The sequence below is a fragment of the Chiloscyllium punctatum genome, chromosome 15 (genome assembly GCF_047496795.1).
Source record: "Chiloscyllium punctatum isolate Juve2018m chromosome 15, sChiPun1.3, whole genome shotgun sequence".
NCBI classification, from domain to species: domain Eukaryota; kingdom Metazoa; phylum Chordata; class Chondrichthyes; order Orectolobiformes; family Hemiscylliidae; genus Chiloscyllium; species Chiloscyllium punctatum.
In genome coordinates this window covers 25,328,045-25,351,837 of record NC_092753.1, presented here as the reverse complement: position 1 = coordinate 25,351,837, position 23,793 = coordinate 25,328,045, and the positions used below count along the sequence as shown (strand labels likewise).

The 23,793-nt window shown below is 44.4% G+C and overlaps 1 protein-coding gene across 7 annotated transcripts in view; it reads left to right on the top strand.

The window, feature by feature from the left end:
• The window catches only part of dgkh (diacylglycerol kinase, eta), a 569,987-nt gene that overhangs the window by 474,012 nt on the left and 72,182 nt on the right, over positions 1–23,793 (top strand). For all 7 annotated transcript variants that reach the window (XR_011962527.1, XM_072584802.1, XM_072584800.1 and 4 more), the window contains 3 exons: positions 5,511–5,618; positions 7,182–7,295; positions 16,016–16,150. Coding sequence is in view for 6 of the 7 variants with exons in the window: in XM_072584802.1 (XP_072440903.1) it covers positions 5,511–5,618; positions 7,182–7,295; positions 16,016–16,150 (357 nt within the window). In the remaining variant the exon portion in view is untranslated. The remainder of the gene's footprint in view (positions 1–5,510; positions 5,619–7,181; positions 7,296–16,015; positions 16,151–23,793) is intronic.

The following is a 23,793-nucleotide window of genomic DNA, read 5'->3' as shown; positions in this document are numbered from 1 at the left end:
GGAGAACCCATGAGTTCTCAACTGTTGGAAAGGCTGTTGAGGGCTGTACACATTTTGTTCCTGCACCATATGCAAGTTCCTCATCTAACCGCAATTGCAAGTATGCATGGCTTATGTCCAGATTCATGAAGGATAGCCCTCCCTACCTGCTTTGCAGATAAATCCTCAATGCAAAAGGTTAGGTATTTATTTAACTGCAAGAAGCAGTTTACTGTTTGTTTAAAATCCCCAGAAAGGCAAACTGACCCGTTGGACTTCACAATCAGTACGACCAGTGCTACCCATTCCATAAACTGGACTGCTTTGATGATTCCTTCACTATCCAGCCTTCTGATTTCTAACTCTACTTTTGCCTGTAAGGCAATTGGCAGGGGGGTCAATCGTGAAATTGCTTCCTGGTTAATATGCAAGGTGGCCTTGGCCCCTTTGATAGTCCCGAGGCATTCCTGAAAAATGTCCGGGTATTTAATTAGGACTTCATTCAGGCAGCCATTTTCTAATCGAAAAATATTGAGCTATTCGAGGTTAATCTTCCTCAACCAATTTTGCCTCATCAAGGTCAAGCCCTTCACTCTCCATTAGGATATTTAACCAGATGTTTATTTTGACTGGTTCTTGATTTGGATATTGCTCAGCAATTTAACTGTTCCAACCAGATGTAGATAGACTTTCCAGGGTATGCACTCTCCTGGTTCCCAGCCTATGAGTTCTCTTATTCAGTTTAGGTCGAGGGGATTCTTTTGTTGTCTTGAGTCTACATACTTGCAGCAACTACAAAGACTTGCAGTCCAAATGCTGAACAAAATTTCAGTGATTGGCTGAGGTTTGGCTTTGTTTTGGGGTTTTGCTGTGGACTGACTTAGAGTCTCTCTGTTCAGGATAAGTCCTGAGTGAGGCCATTGCCTTGACTCAAATGGTGTTCCCCAAGCTCATTTGGACTGGCGAGGCTGTCCACTTCCATCGAATACCCTGCAACTCATACACAGGTTGCTACATTTTCCAATGATAAAGCCAGTTGTAGTGCTTGTTGAAGTCCAGTTGGGCTTCAAACATGAGGCACTTTTGCATGGTTACATCATTAATCTCACACACCAAAATGGTCTCTCAGCATCTCATTAAGGGTTAAACCAAAGTCACATGTATCTGCTAGTCGCCTTTACCTCGTCAAAAATCTGGACACGGATTATCCTGGTTCCCCAATTGCCGAGTAAAACTGACAGCGTCTCAAAATTGGAGGAGGCTTGGGGTTGAAATATTTCTTAACTGATGGCTCAGTGGTTAGCACTGCTGCCTCACAGCGCCAGGGACCCGGGTTCACTTCCCACCTCGGGTGACTGTGTGGAGTTTGCACATTCTCCCCGTGTCTGCGTGGGTTTCCTCCAGGTGCTCCAGTCTCCTCCCACAATCCAAAGATGTGCAGGTTAGGGTGGATTGGCCATGCTAAATTGCTTATAGTGTTGTTTGTCAGGTGGAATGGGTCTGGGTGGGTTACTCTTCGGAGGGTCGATGTGGATTTGTTGTTAACATACTGTAAGAAATCTGTCAACTCTTGTAATGATTTGAAGATGCCGGTGTTGGACTGGGGTGTACAAAGTTAAAAATCGCACAACACCAGGTTATAGTCCAACAGGTTTATTTGGAAGCACACTAGCTTTTGGAGCGACGCTCCTTCATCAGGTGATAATGATTGAGCCCTCCATTATCACCTGATGAAGGAGCGACGCTCCGAAAGCTAGTGTGCTTCCAATTAAATCTGTTGGACTATAACCTGGTGTTGTGCGATTTTTAACTCTTGAAATGTTTTAGTATCTGGTGCCTCAAGGAAAGTTAGATTCCTAATAACTGATAAAAATGCTGGTCCACAAGCTTACAGCACATTGGTTAGGCCACTGTTGGAATTTTGCGAGCAATTCTGGTCTCCTTCCTATTGGAAAGATGTTGGGAAACTTGAAAGGGTTCAGAAAAGGTTTACAAGGATGTTGCCAGGGTTGGAGGATTTGAGCTACAGGGAGAGGCTGAACAGGCTGGGGCTGAGGGGTGACCTTATAGAGGTTTACAAAATTATGAGGGGCATGGATAGGGTAAATAGACAAAGTCTTTTCCCTGGGGTGGGGGAGTCCAGAACTAGAGGGCATAGGTTTAGGGTGAGAGGGGAAAGATACAAAAGAGACCTAAGGGGCAACCTTTTCACGCAGAGGGTGGTACACATATGGAATGAGCTGCCAGAGGAAGTGGTGGAGGCTGGTACATTTGCAACATTTAAAAGGCATTTGGATGGGTATATGAATAGGAAGGGTTTGAAGGGATATGGGTCGGGTGCTGGCAGGTGGGACTAGATTGGTTGGGATATCTGGTCGGCATGGACGGGTTGGTCTGTTTCCATGCTGTACTTCTCTGACTCTATGACTCTATCTGCTCAATGTCATTTGCGTGGAAAAAACATCGCATTCTTTCTACACACTGGGCCCAGTCTTTGGCGGTAGGATTGAACAAGTCAAGCTTCCCAAATAATGGCATGATGTCAGAAATGCTTACCCCAACTCAAAGACAACTCTCATAGAGTCATAGAGCTGTACAGCCTGAAAACTGGCCCTTCCAACTCATCCATGCCGACAATATATCTAAATAATTCTAGTCCCATGTGCCAGCATTTGGCACTTATTCCTCTAAACACTTCCTATTCAGATGCCCATTCAGATGCCTTTTAAATGTCGTAATTGTACCAGCTTCCACCATTTCTTCTGGCAACTCATTCCAAACACGCATCACCCTCTGCATGAAATCATTGTCCTTCACATCCCTTTTAAATCTTCCCACACTCACTTTAAATGTATACCCTCTAGATTTGGACTCCCCCATTCCAGGGAAAGGTTTACCCTATCTATGCCCCTCATGATTTTATAAACTTCTATAAGATCACCCCTCAGCCTACAGTGCTCCGGGAAAACAGCCCCAGCCTATTCAGCCTCTCCCTATAGCTCAACCCCTCCAACGCTGGCAGCATCCTTGTAAATCTTTTCTGAACTCTTTCAACTTTCATGACGTCCTTCCTATAGCATGGAGACCAGAACTGCACACAGTGTTCCAAAAGTGGCCTAACCAATGTCCTATATAGCTGCAACATGACCTCTTAACTTCTACACTCAACGCATTGACCAATAAAGGCAAGCATACCAAATGCCTACTTCATTATCCTGTCTTCCTGAGACTCTACTTTCAAGGAAGTATGAACCTGCACTTGAAGGTCTCTGTTCGGCAGTACTCTCCAGGACCTTCCTGTTTAGTGTATATGTCTTGCCCTGTTTTGTCTTACCAAAGTCCATCTTTCACTGCTCAGCCCATTGACCCATCTGATCAAGGTCCCATGGCACTCTGAGGTAACCTTCTTCACTGGAGCGTGCTTTTCTCTGGTTGCCGCTGAATTAACTCCACAGAGGCCAGTATCCTGTTATCAGGCCACCTTTTATTTACATGTGAAGGGTCCTTGATGTTGATCCAGCTCCCTCAGAGCCAGTTCTCAGAGTGAATGGGATGTTTGAAACTCCTTTTCTTCTTTTTTTTATTTAACCCCCACACTACTGCCTAACAGCAGTGGTGCTTATTATTTTCCCCAGCACCCATGGTGTGTGGTGAGAGTGCAGGTGTGAGACACAGTGAGAAACACAAGGTGCATGAATCTTTATTCAATTTCCACCACCAGGAAGATAGGAAAACACCCAGGTGGCCAGTGACAAGCAGTACCCTTCACATCAAAGGGCAATGCTGTGTGATCAAATAGTGAAGGGGAGAGCAGGGATCAAATCAAAATAGAGTTGGAGGGGGAAATAATGCACTCCACTCCCTGGGGCGCCCACCTCTCCCTGAACAACTCCAGGGTGGTGGTGGACACTGCATGCTCCTTCTCCAAGGACACCTGGGCTCTAACGTAACCGCAGAAGAGGGGCAGGCAGTTGGCCCTAACAGTGGCACAGTGGTTAGCCCTGCTGCCTCACAGCGCCAGAGACCCAGGTTCAATTCCCGCCTCAGGCGACTGACTGTGTGGAGTTTGCACGTTCTCCCCGTGTCTGCGTGGGTTTCCTCCGCATGCTCCAGTTTCCTCCCACAATCCAAAGATGTGCAGGTCAGGTGAAATGGCCATGCTAAATTGTCCATAGTGTTAGGTAAGGGGTAAACGTGGGGGGGAAAGGGTGGGTTGCGCTTCGGCGGGTCGGTGTGGACTTGTTGGGCCGAAGGGCCTGTTTCCACACTGTAATGTAATCTAATCAAAAAACCCCCTCCACGGTCCACTGCCTGGACCTGTTTATGGCCAGGTTGGCCAGGAGCAGACTCCCCGAGGAGGTCTTCAGACCTGCCCTCCCTCCTCCGTACCGGGTGCCCGAAGATCAGAAACATGGGACTGAAGTGTGACCAAAAGCAGAGGAGGAGGTTTTTAAGAAAATCAAAGAGGGAGTGCAAACGCCCACACCCAATATACACATGGTCCACGGACTCCACTGCGCCACAGAACAAGCAGTTGGGCTGGGAGTCCGTGAATCACCTTCTGCAAAGCCAACAGTTTTACTTTTATTACACTATCAAAACCATTCCTTGTTTTGAACCCTTCTCCAATTTCTTCATTATGTTTTCTATTCTGTGGAGAACAAGCCCATCATCCCCAGAATGTGGGATGCTGACATCCCACTTCTTTGCTCCCTTTCCAGTAAATTTCTTTGAAAGCCTTCTGAAAGTCCGATTCCCAGAATTAAAAACTCTAGCTGAAGCTTAACTAGAGTTTCATAAAATGTTGTTACAACTATGGTAGTGACGTGATACACTGTATACATTTTTCTGGCAATGTCATAATTTGTTCCATGTGTACACACAGCCCAGATCTTTCTGTTCTTGCAGTCCTTCAGGAGTTTGAAACAGCCCAATGGCTAAGTGGTTAGCACTGCTGCCTCACAGCACCAGGGACATAAGTTCAATTCCACCCTCAGGCAACTGTCTGCGTGGAATTTGCGCATCCTTCCCGTGTCTGCGTGGGTTTCCTCCGGGCATCAGATTTCCTCCCACTGTCCAAAGATGTGCAGGTTGGGTGGTTTGGCCATGGGAAATTGCAGGGTTACAGGGATAAAGTGGGGGATCTGTGTGGGATGCTCTTCGGAGGGTCGGTATGGACTTGATGGGCCAAATGGCCTGCCTCTACAATGTAGGGATTCTATGATTCTCTGAATTTTGCTCACAGTGCCTCTTATGTTCCTCCCAAAATGCATAATTTCCAACTTCTCTGCATTAAATTGCATCGTATGCCTGACTGTTTCATTGGTTTGATTTTTACGACTTGACTCACCTCCTCATTGTTTAATACAATTTTAAGTTTTAGGGAAAAAGATCAACAGCACCTCTGAGAGATATCTCACTGTTACCTCTCCCAACTGCAATTGACTTGAATGGAAGTGCGGATATGCATTATTTAAATTGTTGAATTAGGCTGTGCTTTTTTTTCACCCAGTTTGTTTTGTGTTTTACAGTGTGATGGACAATACATTCCCCTACCTAGTCTCCAGGGCATTGCTGTATTAAACATTCCCAGCTATGCTGGAGGAACTAACTTTTGGGGCGGTACAAAAGAGGATGATGTAAGTTGCATGAGGAAGATATGTATCCTTCTGTCAAGAATTGTACTTTGAGTGTGAGGCATTGCTACTATCCTTGTTTGGATATAATGCATCTGCATCCACCCCCTACTGGTTAGAAAGTTGCCAAACTGCTTCAGGGGCTGCAGAATTCACGTGTTGAATCCTGTTATTGTTTAGGAACTGTTGTCACAATTGCAAGCCCTTGTAGTGAATCGTGAAATTGTACTGCAGTCTACACTGAACATCTCTAAACAATGTCACAGCCAGTCAGATTTCCGTATAGGGCTTGCCCAAACAGTCCAAAATGTATTCTTTGACTTTCCTGTTGCCAGGTATCGTGTTAATAGATGTCCTTTTAAAGATTATGTGAATTTATTTCAAAATATGCTGCAATAACAGTGCTTAAAGTTGAGCCAAAACATCAGAAGTGATAATTTTATTGTTGGTTTAAAGAACCATTTGTCTCTCTCTGTCACAAGTATTCATTAATCATTTCTAGCAGTTTTCTCAGTAGCCAACAAAAATGTACCTACCCATTGCATTCCAACAAAAAAAAACATAAACTAGGTACCCTTGAAAGTACCATTTTAAAAATCAAGAGTATAAATGTTTAAAAAATGGTTTCTACCACTTTGTACAGTGGAAAGAGGCAGATTTGTCTCATCCCTTACTTTCAGTTCTGACCACTCCAACTCTTACTGGGCTCTTGCTTTCTTAGCTACAACTTCACTGACTCCCTGACTGCTACGACTGTCCAGTTTGAGCACCTGGCATCAACTGACAAGCTTGTTAAAGCTACCTTCTCAGCTTTTTGCCAACTCTACACATGGTTGTCTATTCTGGAGCTGCCTCAATGTTTTTTTCTTGAGGTTGGTTTCTGAGAGGTTATTCAGCACTAAAGATGGGGGGAAGCCAATCAGTCTTTGCACAGCACATCTTGATTTTGACTCTTCACTGATTATGTCCGCAAAATTGTCACTGAATTCAAAGCCATTGTGTAAATTAGAAACTTCACATCAGGGTCAAGACCATCCAGGGTGCTGTAGTGCTCTAAAGTCAGTTTTTGTTATTCCCAACTCCATATTAATAGGGATATTGAAATTACTACCATTGTTGAGTTTGTTTTTTAAGTTTATTGTTTCCAGTTTGAAAACTTAACTGGTTGGCAGGGAAGGCTAAAGATTTCTGTTGGTATTATAAATCAACTGAGCACTGAGTAAATAGGAAACCACAGAATAGTGAGTGTCCATCCACAAGCATTAGCATTACTAATGTCTATCCTTTTATATCTGTGACCACCGTAAGGGCGGGTTTTATGATTTTGCCCTCTCATTCAGAGCTTTAAATGGATGAAAGTTTCTGTCTGCTGCAAACCAGTAAGATCATATTGTTGAAAAGTGCTGTTATGATAGGAGAGCCGATTGTAAAGTTACCACATGCAGCATCTTTCAAGGGGTTTGCCTTCTTTGTCAGACCAGAAAAGGATTCAATCTGCAAGTGCTGAAATGCTATGCCTTGCAGCTATTTGGTCTTTCCCAGAGTTGTGACATTTTGTTCTTTTAGATTTTTGGTGCACCCTCATTTGATGACAAGATCTTGGAAGTGGTGGCTGTGTTTGGAAGTATGCAGATGGCAGTGTCAAGAGTTATCAAACTCCAGCATCACCGAATAGCCCAGGTGGGTATGTTGCCCATAAAATGATTCAATATTTGAAGCAACTATTTAATCACCAGGTGAAAAGCTTTATCTGCTTTACTACTGGGTTTTGAATGTTCATAGACCAGCTTTATCGTATTATGATCTTCTCTTTAAATCTGCATTATTTTTTTTCTTCATGTTGCATCTCCGCTTTTCCTTTCTCCTAGATCAGTCTGCTTTTGTCCAAGACACTTCTGTTCAATCATTTGTGCAAGTTGAACTTTTACTCTCCAGCATAAACAGCTACATTAGTGTCTGAGTTTGGATTGTACTTCACTTTGTTCTTGTTTTAACACTGAATTGAACTGAAATTAGCATTGGTCATTGATCATGGTCATTACTGGGACAGAGAAGACTTCTCTATCATGTCAGCGGGTAGAATTTCTGACCAGTACATGCATTGTCTCTGCACAACAAAGAATGGCCTGTGAGAGATTGTAAAGCAGGACTTCCTATGACCGTATGAAATACTGGATAATATTCATAGAGCAAGCATAAATCTGGCCTCAGGTTACATGCATGGATAACATTTCAAATTCCGCTTAGTTCAAGTAGCACAAGGATTCAAGTTTATATAATAGCTTATGGCTGTATAGCATCTGTGAAGGTCCCAACATGTTTCACAGGAACAATCTTGTTTCAAAATTGAATTACCAAAAATGATAGTCGGACAGCTGACAAAAGATATGAAGATCAATTTTAAAGTGTTTTCAAGTAGAAAACCATAAGACCATTGAGTTTGGCCCATTGAGCCTGCTCCATTGTTGAACAGGGCTGATCCAATGTTTCCCGTATACACTTTTCTGCTCTTTCCCTGTAACCTTTGATTTCTGATTACTAAACAAGATTTTATCTCAGTCTTAAATATAACTAGAATTCTGCCCCCATAGCTTTCTGTTGCAAGGAGTTCCAAAGACAGTCACCCTTCTGAGAAAAGAAATTCTTCCTGATCTCAGGCTTAAATTGTCCTCCCTTAATTCTGATATGATGTCCTCCAATCCTAGACTCTCGCATGACGGGGATACATTCCCTCAGAATTTAGCCTGTCAAACCCCTTAAGAATCTGACATGTTGAGATAAGATCATTTCTCATTCTTCTAAATTCCAGTGAGTAAAGTCCCAACCTGTTTAGCCTTTATACATAAGACAATCTTATGTCTCCTGGTCTTATGGGCGAATCCCTCCAGACCAGAGATCATCCTAGTCAACCTTATGTGAACTGCCTCCAATGAAATGATACCTCCCCTTATAAGAGGACTGAAACTGTCCTCTGTACTCCAGACATGGGTCTCACCAGTATGTAACACAGTTGCGATAAGATTTCCCTACTCTTATATTTGGTGGCGGCACAGTGGCTCAGTAGTTACAGTGCTGCCTCACAGTGCCAGGGATCCGGGATCGATTCCCACCTCGGGCGACTGTCTGTGTGGAGTTTGCACATTCTCCCCGTGTCTGCGTGGGTTTCCTCTGGGTGCTTCGGTTTCCTCCCACAATCCAAACATTTGCAGGTCAGATGGATTAGCCTTGCTAAATTGCCCGTAGTATTATATGCATTAGTCAGGAGTAAATATAGGGTAGGGTAATGGGTCTGGGTGGGTTACTGTTCGGAGGGTCGGTGTGGACTTGTTGAGCCAAATGGCCTGTTTCCATACTTTAGGAAATCTAATCTAATCTAATACTCTAGTCACCTGGGAATAAGGGTCAACATTCCTGATGAAAGGTTTTTTGCCCGAAGTATCGATTTTCCTGCTCCTCGGATGCTGCCTGACCTGCTGTGCTCTTCCAGCACCACACTCTTGACTCTAATCTCGAGGATCTGCAGTGCTCACTTTCGCCTCAACATCCCATTCGCCTTCCTGATTATCTGCTGTACCTGTGTGCTAGCTTTGTGTTTCATGCAGAAATACACCCAAGTCCCTTTATATTGTAGCTTACTGCAGTTTCTCTCCATTTAAAGAATATTCCGATCTTTCATTCTCCCTTCCAAATGAGCAACTTCACATTTTCCCACATTCTACTCCACTTACCAACTTTGCTCCCATTGATTCAGCCTATCAATATGTCTTTGGAAACTGTTTGTATCCCTCACACAAACTGCCTTTCCACCTATTCACTACTTTCCTCCAAATCATAAATATGGTGTAAACAGTTGCAGTCCCAGCACTGAACCCTGTGAAATCCCACAGGCCACAGAACTGAACATAACCCTTTATCCCCAACTCATTGTCTCCTACCCATGAACCAATTCTGTATCCATGCCACCATACTGCCTCGAATAGCATGGGCTCTTAACATATAACTTAACCTTTTGTAGGGGTACCTTGTTGAATGTCTGCCTGAAATCCAAATACAATGCATCTACTGGTTTCCCTCTATCCACTCTTTTTGAAACTATCTCAAAAAACTTTATTAAATTAATCAAACATAATTTCCCTTTCATACTGATTCTGATTGGCTTATGATTGTCCAAATGTTCTTCTGTTAATTCATTAATAATTATTCCAATACTTTTCCAACGATAGATGTCAGGCTAATTTTCACATTTTGTCTTCCTTTTTTTGAATAACAGTTTGAAACACATTAGCACTATCCTCTAGTACTTCTCCAGAATCTAAGGATTTTTGGAAATTTACATGCATCCACTATTTTGCAAAGTTGCTATTAAAAAGGAAGAGGAGTTGTCCGTCTTAAACAATATTAAGGTAGATAGGTCCCCGCCTCCTGATGGGATCTGTCGCAGAATATTGAGGGGACAAGAGCACAAATCGCTGGAGCATTGACAGTCATCTTGGTATCCTCTTTGGCCATGGGTGTGGTCCCAGAGGACTGGAGAATAGCCAATGTTGTCCCATTGTCTAACAGGGGTAGCAGGAGTAATCCTGGAAATTACAGGCCTGTGGGGCTCACGTCGGTGGTCGGGAAATTATTGGAAAAGATTCTCAGGGGCAAGATCTATTTGCATTTAGAAGCAAATGGACTTATTAGATATAGACAGCATGGTTTTGTGTGGGTGAGGTCATGTCTCACTAACTTGATTGAGTTTTTTTGAGGAGGTGACGAAGGTGATTGATGAGGGAAAAGCAGTTGTCAACATGGACTTCGGTAAAGCCTTTTCAAGGTCTGTCACGGCAGACTAGTCAAAAGCAGAAGTCACATGGTATCAGGGCTGCCAAGATGGTGATAGAACTGGCTTAGTCATAGGAGGCAGAGGGTAGTCGTGGAAGGTTGCTTTGCAGAATGGAGGGCTGTGATTAGTGGTGTTCCACAGGGATCAGTCTTGGGATCTCTGCTATTCGTGATCTACATAAATGGTTTGGAGGAAAACTTATCTGGTCTAATTAGTTTGTTTGTGGACAATATAAGGATTGGTGGACTTGCGGATTGTGAGGAGGATTGTCAGAGAATACAGCAGGATATAGATCAGTTGGAGGTATGGGCAGAAAAATGGCAGGTAGAGTTTAATCTGGACAAATGTGAGGTGATGCAGTTTGGAAGGTCAGGTATAGGTGGAAATTATACAGTGAATGGCAGAACCCTGAGGAGTATTGATATGCAGATGGGATCTGGGTGTGTAGGTCCACAAATCACTGAAGGTTGCAGCACAGGTAGATAAGTAGTTGAAAAGTGTAATCCTCGCCCTCGTTGGAAGGGGCATTTTTTATATGGATAGACAACTTATGCTGCAGCTTAATAGAACTTTAGTTGGGTCACACTTGGAAAATTGTGAACAGTTCTGATCACCACACTCCTAGAAAGATGTGGATGCTTTGGAGAGGGTACAGAAAAGGTTTACCAGGATGTTGCCTGGTATGGGGAAGTTTATCTATGAAGAAAGGATGGCTAGATTGGGTTTGTTTTCACTGGAACGCAGGAGGTTGAGGGGCAACTTGAAAGAAGTTCATAAGATTTTGAATTCCTTGGATAGAGTGGAAAGTATGAGGCTTTTTCCCAGGGTGGAGGGGTGAATTACTAGGAGACACAGATTCAGGGGGCGAGGGGAGAGATTTACAAGAGATGTGTGAGGCAAGCTTTTCACACAGAGGGGTGATGTGTACCTGGAATGCATTGCCAGAGGAGGTGATGGAAGCAGACACAATAGCAGAATTCAGGAAGCATGGACGAATACATGAACGGCAAGGGAATAAAGGGATACAGATCCTGTACGGGAAGACAGTTTTAACATGGAAGGCAGAAGATGGCGGCGCAGGCTTGGAGGACTGAAGGACCTGTTCCTGTGCTGTATTGTTCTTTGTTCTATCTCTATAGCTACCTCTTTTAGGATCCTAGGATGAAAGCCATTAGGGCCAGAGGACTAATTTGCCTTTAGCCTCATTTAGTTTGTCTAATACTTCTTAGTGTGATGTTCGATGTATTTTCACCACAAAGACTGATTTTTAACTCCTCTGTCATTTTCTTATTTCTCTTGTCTCCCCAGGATCATTTGCTAAGGGGCTGAGATCAACTTTGACCTGTTTTCCTTTTTATATATTTCAAGAAGCTGTTGTTGTCAGTTTTTGTATTCCTCGCTAGTTTCATAGTTTATTTTCTCTGTCTTTATGATCTTTTTAAGCCTGCTTTGCTGGATTCTGTACTTAAGCCAGTCTTTGTGGCCATCAATGACTTCGGCCTCCTTCTATGTACTTACTTTCAACCTAATACTCTCCATAACCTGGTTATGGTTAACCATAACCTAGCTATAGTTCGTTTATCCCTCTCTTAGAATCTTTTGTCCTTATTGCGATGTACTTTTGCTGAGAGTTATGAATTACCTCCTCAACTGTCTGCTACTGTTTGCTTATTGTCTTTCCTGCTAATCTATGCCCAGTTCATTTTAGTTAACTCTGTCCTCATTTCATTGTAATTCTCTTTTTTATGTTAAACAAGATTGTTTTCAACCCGATATGAATATTAAATGCTATGATGTTATAATCACTACTTCCTATGGAATCTTTTACTTGGAGGTCATTTACTAAACCTGCCCCATTGCCCATCACCAGATCCAAGATGGCCTGCTCCCTGATTGGCTCTATGGTATATTGCTCTAGGAAACTATCCTTAATATGAATTCGTTGTCATAGCTACCCTTTTGAATTTGAATAATCCTGTCAACATGGAGATTAAGATCATCCATAGTTATTGTTCTCTTCTTTTTCCATGCTCCTATTATTTGTTGATTTACAGCCATTCCTACAGAGTGACTATTGTTTGGGGATATGTACACAACTCTCACTTATGTGTTCTTTCCCTTGCTGTTTTTTACAGAAGAGATTCATGAGGTTGATTCCAGAGTTGAGAGGGTTAGCTTATGAGGAGAGATTGAGTAGACTGGGTCTATATACACATTGGAATTTAGAAGAATAAGGGGGGATCTGACAGAAACATATAAAATCATGAAGGGGATAGATTAAGATGTTAAGATATAAGGGAGCTTCTTTCCAATGATGGGTGAAATTAGAACTTGGGGGCTTTCCCTCAAAATAAGGGGGAGCAGATTAGGACTGAGTTGAGGAGGAACCTCTTCACCCAAAAGGTTGTGAATCTGTGGAATTGCTTGCCCAGTGAAGCAGTTGACACTATCTCGTTGAGTGTTTTTAAGGTAAAGATAGTTAGATTTTCAGCAGTGATGGAATTACTGAGTGGGTGGGTAACTGGACCTGAGTCCATGAAAGTGATCAGCCATGATCTTATTGAATGGCAGAGCGGGCTTGAGAGGCCAGATAACCTACTCCTCATATTCCTTATATTTTTATATTTACCTCCGCCCAAATGGACTGTACATCATCCAAGCCTAGATTGTCTCTCACAACTGTCCTCATTTTATTTCTTATTAACGGTGCTACCCCACCATGTTTTACTTCCCTCCTATCTTTTCAAAAAGTCAAGTTTTTCAGAATGTTAAGTTCTCAGTTTTAATCTCCTTGTAACCATGTTTCTGTAATGGCTATGACATCATATTACTTTGCCTCGACTTGCGCCATCAGTACATTTACTTTATTCCAACTGCTTCATGCATTAAAATATGAAGTCTATAATCTTCAACACCGCAAGGTTGTGTACTCAGCTCCTTACTATACTCTCTATACACTCATTACTATGTGGCCAAATTTCATCCTTAATCCATCGACACGTTCGTTGATGACACCACCATTGTTGACTGGATCTAAAACAATGACGAGACAAAATACAGATAGAGTGATTGGTAGCATAGTGTGAAGATAACAATCTCTCCCTCAACATCAGCAGAATGAAGGAGCTGGTCATTGACTTCAGGAAGCAAGGCTGAAGGCATATCCCTGTCTATATACTTGGTATGGAAACTGCTCTGCCCAGGAACATAAGAAACTACAGAGAGTTGTGAACACAGCTTAGACCATCACACAAGCCATTGACTCCATCTGTATTTCTCAATGTCTCAGGAAGGCAGCCAACATCATCAAAGACCCCTCCCACCATGGTTATTGTCTCTTATAGCCTCTTCCATCTGGCAGAAGGTGCAAACATTTAAACACGTGCCAACAGATTCAAGAACAGCTTCTTTCCTGCTGTTATAAGACTTCTGAATGGTCCTCTCTAATTTTCAATCCAATGTTGACACATCTTTGTGCATCTTCTCTGCAGCCACAACATTGTATTCCTTGCTCTGTTCTGTTACTGTAATGCACTTTGTATGGCATTATCTGCCTGTACAGAGCACAGAACAAAACTTTTCACTTTATCAAGGTATATGTGGCAATAATAAATCAAATCAATAATAATTTCAATTAATTACAATGACATATTAGTACACTAACTGGTTGAGAAAAACTGGCAAATAGATTTCACTTTGGGAAAATGTGAGATTATCCTCTTTGGATAAAAAGAGGATGGAATCATGTGCTTGAGGTCCAAAAGGACTTGTAGGCCACAGTATGCAGTTCATTAAATGCCATGCACAGATACAGAAATCAATTTAAAAGGCTAATGGAATGCTTGTCTTTATATTTTGAGTATTTCAATACGAATGAATGGAAATTGAGTTTCAGATATTTAATTATACCACATGTAAAGGACTCAGAGCAGTTCTGAGCACCAGGCTTTAGGGAGGATATGATGAGTCAGAGGGAGTGCAATGTAAGTCCACTAGAATATACCCAAAGCCCAAGAGTTAAATTGTGAAGAGAAATTACACAAAATTGGGCGGCAGTTCCTGGCATTTAGATAGTTTGATGTGGTTTGATTAAAGTTAAGATATTAAGAGCAGGTCAAGTCACCACTGTCCTATCAGAGCAGAGGGCTGCTTTTTCATTAGAGACACACGTCTGGTGTTAGTTTAACCTGAGGGTCACCGTGCCTCAGGCAAGGGGGGGGAGTTTGAGAAGGAGAGTCCTTCATGTTAAATTCAGCTGGTATGGCAATTGAACCCATGCCATTGGCATCACTCTACATTGCAAGCCAGCTGAGAAAACCAACTGACCCCACATAGTAAGGGGGAACAGGTGTGGTAGATAGTGAGAAACTATCTTCCTTGTTGGGGGAGAAAAGGACTAGGAAACTGCATCTAAAATTAGAACCAGAATTTCAGGTAGAGTAAGGGTGGCACAGTGGCTCAATGGTTAGCACTGTTGCCTCACAGCACCAGGGACCTGGGTTCGATTCCAGCCTCAGGTACCTGTCTGTGTGGAGTTTGCACATTCTCCCCGTGTCTGCATGAGTTTCCTCCGGGTGCTCCGGTTTCCTCCCATAGCCCAAAGATGTGCAGTCCAGGTGAATTGGCCATGCTAAGTTGCTCATAGTGCATAGTGCATTCGGAGGGTCGATGTGGACTTGTTGGGCTGAAGGACCTGTTTCCACATTGTAGGAAATCTAATCTTCAGGTAGAGTAGTGGAAGGTAGATGAATTGTCAGTTTTAAGTCTTTTTTTTTGTTAATCAGGCATATAAAAGGATATTGAGCAAATTGGGTTTATAGCTTTGGGTCACAGATCTATCACGGAATTGCAGAACAAGCTTGAGGACTAAAGCTTGGGCCTCCCATTGGTCCAGAGTTCTTCTGTTACTCTCTCATTAAATATTGGTCCTAATCTTGCTTAGTGAAGTCCTTAAATTCTTTGCAGGAATAATCCCAGCCCAAGCTGTTTCACCACCCATGTATCAAAACTGTTTCACCCCGAAATGTAATTTTGAGTCAACTGCATCTCACTGTTGAGCTTTCTCAAACTGTGGAATAATGGAACTTTACTGCATAGTAGGAGGCCCCTTGGCTCCACAGGTCTGTGCTGACCTTTTTGAAGAGCAGTTATTCATCCTAGAGCTCGGCATTTTACCATAATCCTCCAATTCTCACCTTCACATACTTTCAGGATGAATGCAAATGCTGAATCAAAGTTCCACATTGTCATGTTCTACAGAACTAATGGTTGCCCAATTCAAGGCTAAACTTTTTATTTGTCAGCTTACATTTCAACAAAATTTCATGTGAGCAACCAAAAGAACAACTCCATTCTTAAACTTCAAACTGTAATCATCTCCCTTTTTGATTTGATGTGTTATATCTCCTCTGACTTCTCCAGTTATTCCTCCTTTAGAACATCCTCAGTGTTCTAAAGTGCCTGCTGCTTTGCTGACAAGAGCTTTTGATTAAAACTTTTAATGTTTGTTGTTGAATTGTCAATGTCTGCTTGTGTGCAAAAGCAATGATTAAAGTGGCTTAATATCCTGCAGTGTCGGTCTGTGAAGATCACCATTCTAGGAGATGAGGGCGTACCGATACAGGTAGATGGAGAAGCATGGATCCAGCCACCTGGGGTTATCAAAATTGTGCACAAAAACAGAGCACAGATGTTGACAAGAGATCGAGTAAGTGTGCAAACAACTTATTTCTAAATACCAAAGACACTGTTTCATTTCCTGTAAAATTGCCAGAGACTTTTAGAGATTCCAGTTTGAGCTCTTGTAATGTTGCACATAGTGAGTAAAGACCAAGAAGTAATTTCAGGTAACATGAGGTGAAAGGGTCAAGGACACAAAAGTACTTGTGTCCCAATTTTCAAATCACATCTTCTGTCTTTATTTTAATTTGATTCTGTATTACTTCCAGAAACTTTGGAAGCAGAGCTGGCCAGTGCAATGGAATCTGTTCCAGGACTGGGGATTGTAAAATTGAGACTTGGCAGGAAGGTTTAATAGATCATTTTCAATACAGATTGGGCATTTGAGTTTATTATTAAGCAGCATACAGATCCCTTTATGGCGTTACTGGTTAAGGATGCCTGTAGGAGAGTACTGATGACAGATCCCTGGTGGGTTGTACTGGTTACAGATACCTGTAAGGTGGAACTGATTGCAGATCCCTGTAGGGGAATACTGATTGCAGATTCCCTGGTGGGGCAGTACTGATTACAGATTCCCCTGTAGGGGATTACTGATTACAGATCCCTGTAGGTGAGTAGGTAAAAGCAATGACTGCAGATGCTGGAAACCAGATTCTGGATTAGTGGTGCTGGAAGAGCACAGCAGTTCAGGCAGCATCCAAGTAGCTTCAAAATCGACGTTTCGGGCAAAAGCCCTTCATCAGGAATAAAGGCAGTGAGCCTGAAGCGTGGAGAGATAAGCTAGAGGAGGGTGGGGGTGGGGAGAAAGTAGCATAGAGTACAATGGGTGAGTGGGGGAGGGGATGAAGGTGATAGGTCAGTGAGGGGAGGGTGGAGTGGATAGGTGGAAAAGAAGATAGGTAGGTAGGACAAGTCATGGGGACAATGCTGAGCTGGAAGTTTAGAACTAGGGTGAGGTGGGGGAAGGGGAAATGAGGAAACTGTTGAAGTCCACATTGATGCCCTGGGGTTGAAGTGTTCCGAGGCGGAAGATGAGGCGTTCTTCCTCCAGGCGTCTGGTGGTGAGGGAGCGGTGGTGAAGGAGGCCCAGGACCTCCATGTCCTCAGCAGAGTGGGAGGGGGAGTTCAAAAGTTGGGCCAAGGGGCGGTATGGTTGATTGGTGCGGGTGTCCCGGAGATGTTCCCTAAAGCGCTCTGCTAGGAGGCGCCCAGTCTCCCCAATGTAGAGGAAACTGCATCGGGAGCAACGGATACAATAAATGATATTAGTAGATGTGCAAGTAAAACTGTGATGGATGTGGAAGGCTCCTTTAGGGCCTTGGATAGAGGTGAGGGAGGAGGTGTGGGTGCAGGTTTTACAGTTCCTGCAGTGGCAGGGGAAAGTGCCAGGATTGGAGGGTGGGTTGTAGGGGGGTGTGGACCTGACCAGGTAGTTCACGGAGGGAACGGTCTTTGCGGAAGGCGGAAAGGGGTGGGGAGGGAAATATATCCCTGTGGTGGGGTCTGTTTGGAGGTGGCGGAAATGTCGGCAGACGATTTGGTTTATGCGAAGGTTGGTAGGGTGGAAGGTGAGCACCAGGGGCGTTCTGTCCTTGTTACGGTTGGAGGGGAGGGGTCTGAGGGCAGAGGTGCGGGATGTAGACGAGATGCATTGGAGGGCATCTTTAACCACGTGGGAAGGGAAATTGGTGAAGTTGCCAACACATTCCACCATGACCTTAAATTTACCTGGACCATCTCTGACACCTCCCTCCCCTTCCTGGACCTCTCCATCTCCATTAATGACGACCGACATGACACTGACATTTTTTACAAACCCACCGACTCCCACAGTGACCTGGATTACACCTCTTGCCACCCTACTTCTTGCAAAAATGTTATCCCGTATTCCCAATTCCTCCACCTCCGCCGTATCTGCTCCCAGGAGGACCAGTTCCACCACAGAACACACCAGATGGCCTCCTTCTTTAGAGACCGAAATTTCCCTTCTCACGTGGTTAAAGATGCCCTCCAACGCATCTCGTCTACATCCCACACCTCTGCCCTCAGACCCCACCCCTCCAACCGTAACAAGGACAGAACGCCCCTGGTGCTCAGCTTCCACCCTACCAACCTTCGCATAAACCAAATCATCCGCCGACATTTCTGCCACCTCCAAACAGACCCCACCACCAGGGATATATTTCCCTCCCCACCCCTTTCCGCCTTCCGCAAAGACCGTTCCCTCCATGGCTACTTGGTCAGGTCCAAGTCCCCATACAACCCACGCTCCCATCCTGGCACTTTCCCCTGCCACTGCAGGAACTGTAAAACCTGCACCCACACCTCCTCCCTCACCTCTATCCAAGGCCCTAAAGGAGCCTTGCACATCCACTAATATCATTTATTGTATCCGTTGCTCCCGATGTGGTCTCCTCTACACTGGGGAGACTGGGCGCCTCCTAGCAGAGCGCTTTAGGGAACATCTCCGAGACACCCGCACCAATCAACCAAACCGCCCCGTGGCCCAACATTTCAATCCCCCTCCCACTCTGCCGAGGACATGGAGGTCCTGGGCCTCCTTCACCACCGCTCCCTCACCACCAGACGCCTGGAGGAAGAACGCCTCATCTTCCGCCTCGGAACACTTCAACCCCAGGGCATCAATGTGAACTTCAACAGTTTCCTCATTTCCTCCACCTCACCCTAGTTCTAAACTTCCAGCTCAGCATTGTCCCCATGACTTGTCTGGACCTGTCCTACCTGCCTATCTCCTTTTCCACCTCTCCACTCCACCCTCTCCTCACTGACCTATCACCTTCATCCCCTCCCCCACTCACCCATTGTACTCTATGCTACTTTCTCCCCACCCCCACCCTCCTCTAGCTTATCTTTCCACGCTTCAGGCTCACTGCCTTTATTCCTGATGAAGGGCTTTTGCCCAAAACGTCAATTTTGAAGCTACTTGGATGCTGCCTGAACTGCTGTGCTCTTCCAGCACCACTAACCCTGTAGGTGAGTACTGATTGCAGATCCCTGTAGGGGATTACTGATTACAGATTCCCTGGTAGGGGAGTACTGATTACAGATTTCTATTGGAGGTTATTGATTAGGGATCCTAGTAGTGCAGTACTGATGACAGATCCCTGAAGAGGAGCACTGTTTATGGATTACTGTGTATCGCAGTACTGATTGTAAATTACTGTAGGGGAGTGCTAATTGGGATCCCCGTAACACAGTACTGATCAGAGATCCCTACCCAGTACAATACAGATGATGGATCCCTGTGAGGGAGTACTGTTTACAGATCCCTGTGAGGGAGGACTGATCACGGGTCGCTGTGCCGGAATACATAGAACGTAGAAAAGTACAGCACAGATGTTGTGCCGAGATTTAATCCTAATGTAAAATATAGTAACTTAACCGACAGACCCCTCAACTCACTGCTATCCATGTGCATGTCCAGCAATCGCTTAAATGTCCCCAATGACTCTGCTTCCACCACCACAGCTGGCAATGCATTCACAACTCTCTGCGTAAAGAACCTACCTCTGACGTCTCCTTTATAACTTCCTCCTAATATCTTCAAAGTATGACTTCTCGTACCAGTCAATCCTGCCCTGGGGAAAAGTCTCTGGCTATTGACTCCATCTATTCCCCTCATTATTTTGTACACCTTGCTCAGGTCTCCTCTCTTCCTGTGAGGGAAGTACTGATTACAGATCACTGAGGGCGGACTGATTACAGATCACTTTGAGGGCGGACTGATTACAGAATGCTGTGAGGGAGTACTGGTTATGGATCCCTGTGAGGGAGTACTGACTAAGGATCACCGTGAAGGAATACTGATTAAGGATCACCGTGAGGGAGTACTGATTAAGGATCACCGTGAGGGAGTACTGATTAAGGATCACCGTGAGGGAATACTGATTAAGGATCACCGTGAAGGAATATTGATAAAGGATCACCGTGAGGGAGTACTGATTAAGGATCACCGTGAGGGAGTACTGATTAAGGATCGTCACCGTGAAGGAATAGTGATTAAGGATCACTGTGAGGGAATACTGATTAAGGATCACCGTGAGGGAGTACTGATTAAGGATCACCGTGAGGGAGTACTGATTAAGGATCACCGTGAGGGAGTACTGATTAAGGATCACCGTGAGGGAATACTGATTAAGGATCACCGTGAAGGAATACTGATTAAGGATCACCGTGAAGGAATACTGATTAAGGATCACCGTGAAGGAGTACTGATTAAGGATCACCGTGAAGGAATAGTGATTAAGGATCACAGCGAGGGAATACTGATTAAGGATCACCGTGAGGGAATACTGATTAAGGATCACCGTGAGGGAGTACTGATTAAGGATCACCGTGAAGGAATACTGATTAAGGATCACCGTGAAGGAGTACTGATTAAGGATCACCGTGAAGGAATAGTGATTAAGGATCACAGCGAGGGAATATTGATAAAGGATCACCGTGAGGGAATACTGATTAAGGATCACCGTGAGGGAATACTGATTAAGGATCACCGTGAAGGAGTACTGATTAAGGATCACAGCGAGGGAATACTCAATAAGGATCACATTGAGGGAATACTGATTAAGGATCACCGTGAGGGAGTACTGATTAAGGATCACCGTGAAGGAATACTGATTAAGGATCACCGTGAAGGAGTACTGATTAAGGATCACCGTGAAGGAATAGTGATTAAGGATCACTGTGAAGGAATATTGATTAAGGATCACAGCGAGGGAATATTGATTAAGGATCACCATGAGGGAATACTGATTAAGGATCACCGTGAGGGAATACTGATTAAGGATCACCGTGAAGGAATACTGATTAAGGATCACCGTGAAGGAGTACTGATTAAGGATCACAGCGAGGGAATACTGATTACAGATCACTGGGAGCACTAATCACAGATTGCTGTGAGGGTGTACTGAACATGGATGCCTGTAGGGTAGCACTGATTACACATGACTGCAGTGCAGAACTGATTACAATCCCGGACAGGGAGTACTGATGGCAGATTTCATTATGACATTACTATTTAAGGGTCCTTGAAGGTGAGTACAGATTATGGATCCCTGTAGGGTGTTGCTGAATAAAGATCCCTGTCGGGTGGTACTGAATACGGAACTCTATAGGGTGGGACTGATTACGGATCCCTGCAGGATAGTACTGATTACAGATCCCTGTAGGGTGGTGCTGATTACAGGTCCATGTAGGGTGGTACTGATTAATGATCCCTGTAGGGTGGTGTTGATTACGGATCCCTGTAGGATGGTACTGATTACAGATCCCTATAGGGTGGGACTGATTACAGATCCCTATTGGGTGGGACTGATTACAGATCCCTGTAGGGTGGTACTGATTACAGAACGCTATAGGGTGGGACTGATTACAGGTCCATGCAGGGTGGTACTGATAAATGATCCCTGTAGGGTGGTGTTGATTATGGATCCCTGTCGGATGGTACTGATTACAGATCCCTGTAGGGTGGGACTGATTACGGAACGCTATAGGGTGGGACGGATTACAGGTCCATGCAGGGTGGTACTGATTATGGATCCCTGTAGGGTGGGACTGATTAATGATCCCTGTCAGCTGGTACTGATTACAGATCCCTGTAGGATGTTACCGGTTACGGATCTCTGTAGGGTGGTACTGATTACGGGTCCCTGTAGGGTGGGACTGATTTACGGATCCCTGTAGGGTGGTACTGATTACAGATCCCTGTAGGATGGGACTGATTACAGATCCCTGTAGGGTGGGACTGATTACAGATCCCTGTAGGATGGAACTGATTACAGATCCCTGTAGGGTGGGACTGATTAATGATCCCTGTAGGGTGGGACTGATTACAGATCCCTGTAGGGTGGTACTGATTACAGACACCTGTAGGGTGGGACTGATTAATGATCCCTGTAGGGTTGTACTGATTACAGATCCCTGTAGGATGGTACTGATTACAGGTCCCTGTAGGATTGTGCCGATTACAGGTCCCTGTAGGGTGGTACTGATTACACATCCCTTTAGTGTGGTACTGATGACAGGTCCCTGTCGGGTGGCACTGATTACAGATCCCTGTCGGGTGGTAATGATTACAGATCCCTGTACGGTCGTACTGATTATGGATCCCTGTCGGGTGTTACTGATTACAGATCCCACTAGAGTGGAACTGATTACGGATCTCTGTAGGGTGGTAATGATTACAGATCCCTGTAGGGTGGTACTGATTACAGATCCCTATAGGGTGGCACTGATTACAGATACCTGTAGGGTGGTACTAATTATTGATCGCTGTAGGGGCGTACTGATTACGGATCCCTGTAGGACGGTACTGATTACAGGCACCTGTAGGGTGGTACTGGTTACGGATCCCTGTAGGATGGTACTGGTTACGGATCCCTGTAGGGTGGGACTGATTTACGGATCCCTGTAAGATGGTACCGATTACATATCCCTGTAGGATGGTACTAATGACAGATCCCTGTAGTGTGGTGATCCCTGTAGGGTGGTACTGATTACGGTTCCCTGTAGGGTTGTACTGATTACGGATCCCTGTAGGGTGCTACTGGTTACAGACACCTGTAGGGTCGTACTGATTACACGTCCCTTTAGGGTGGTACTGATTACAGGTCCCTGTCGGTTGGTACTGATTAATGATCCCTGTAGGGTCTTACTGATTACAAATCCCTGTAGGGTGGTACTGATTATAGACATCTGTAGGGTGCGACTGATTACGGATCCTTGGAAGGTGGGACTGATTAACGATCCCTGTATGGTGGTACTGATTACGGCTCCCTGTATGGTCGTACTGATTACGGATCTCTGTCGGTTGTTACTGATTACAGATCCCAGTAGAGTGGTACTGATTACGGATCTATGTAGGGTGGTAGAACATAGAACATAGAAAAATACAGTGCAGTACAGGCCCTTAGGCCCTCGATGTTGCGCCGACCGAAGCCTACCTAACCTACACTAGCCCAATAACCTCCATATGCTTGTCCAATGCCCACTTAAATGACCATAAAGAGGGAGTGTCCACCACTGATACTGGCAAGACATTCCATGAACTCACAACCCGCTGAGTAAAAAATCTACCCCTAACATCTGTCCTATATCTACCACCCCTTAATTTAAAGCTGTGTCCCCTAGTAACAGCTGACTTCATTAGCGGAAAAAGGTTCTCACTGTCAACCCTATCTAAACCCCGAATCATCTTGTACACCTCTATCAAATCTCCTCTAAACCTTCTTTTCTCCAATGAGAAAAGCCTCAAGTGCCTCAGCCTTTCCCTACAGGGATCATGGTAATGATTATAGATCCTTGTAGGGTGGTAATGATTATAGATCTTTGTAGCGTGGTACTGATTACAGATCCCTATAGGGTGGTAATAATTACAGATCCCTGTAGGATGGTTCTGATTACAGATCGCTGTAGGGTGGTACTGATTACAGACACCTGTAGGGTGGGACTGATTTCAGATCCCTATAGGGTGATACTGATTAAGGATCCCTGTAGGGTGATACTGATTATGGATCCCTGTAGGGTGGGACTGATTACAGATCCCTGTCGGGTGGTACTGGTTACAGACACCTGTAGGGTCATACTGATTACGGATCCCTGTAGGATGGTACCGATTACAGGTCCCTGTAGGATGGTGCCGATTAC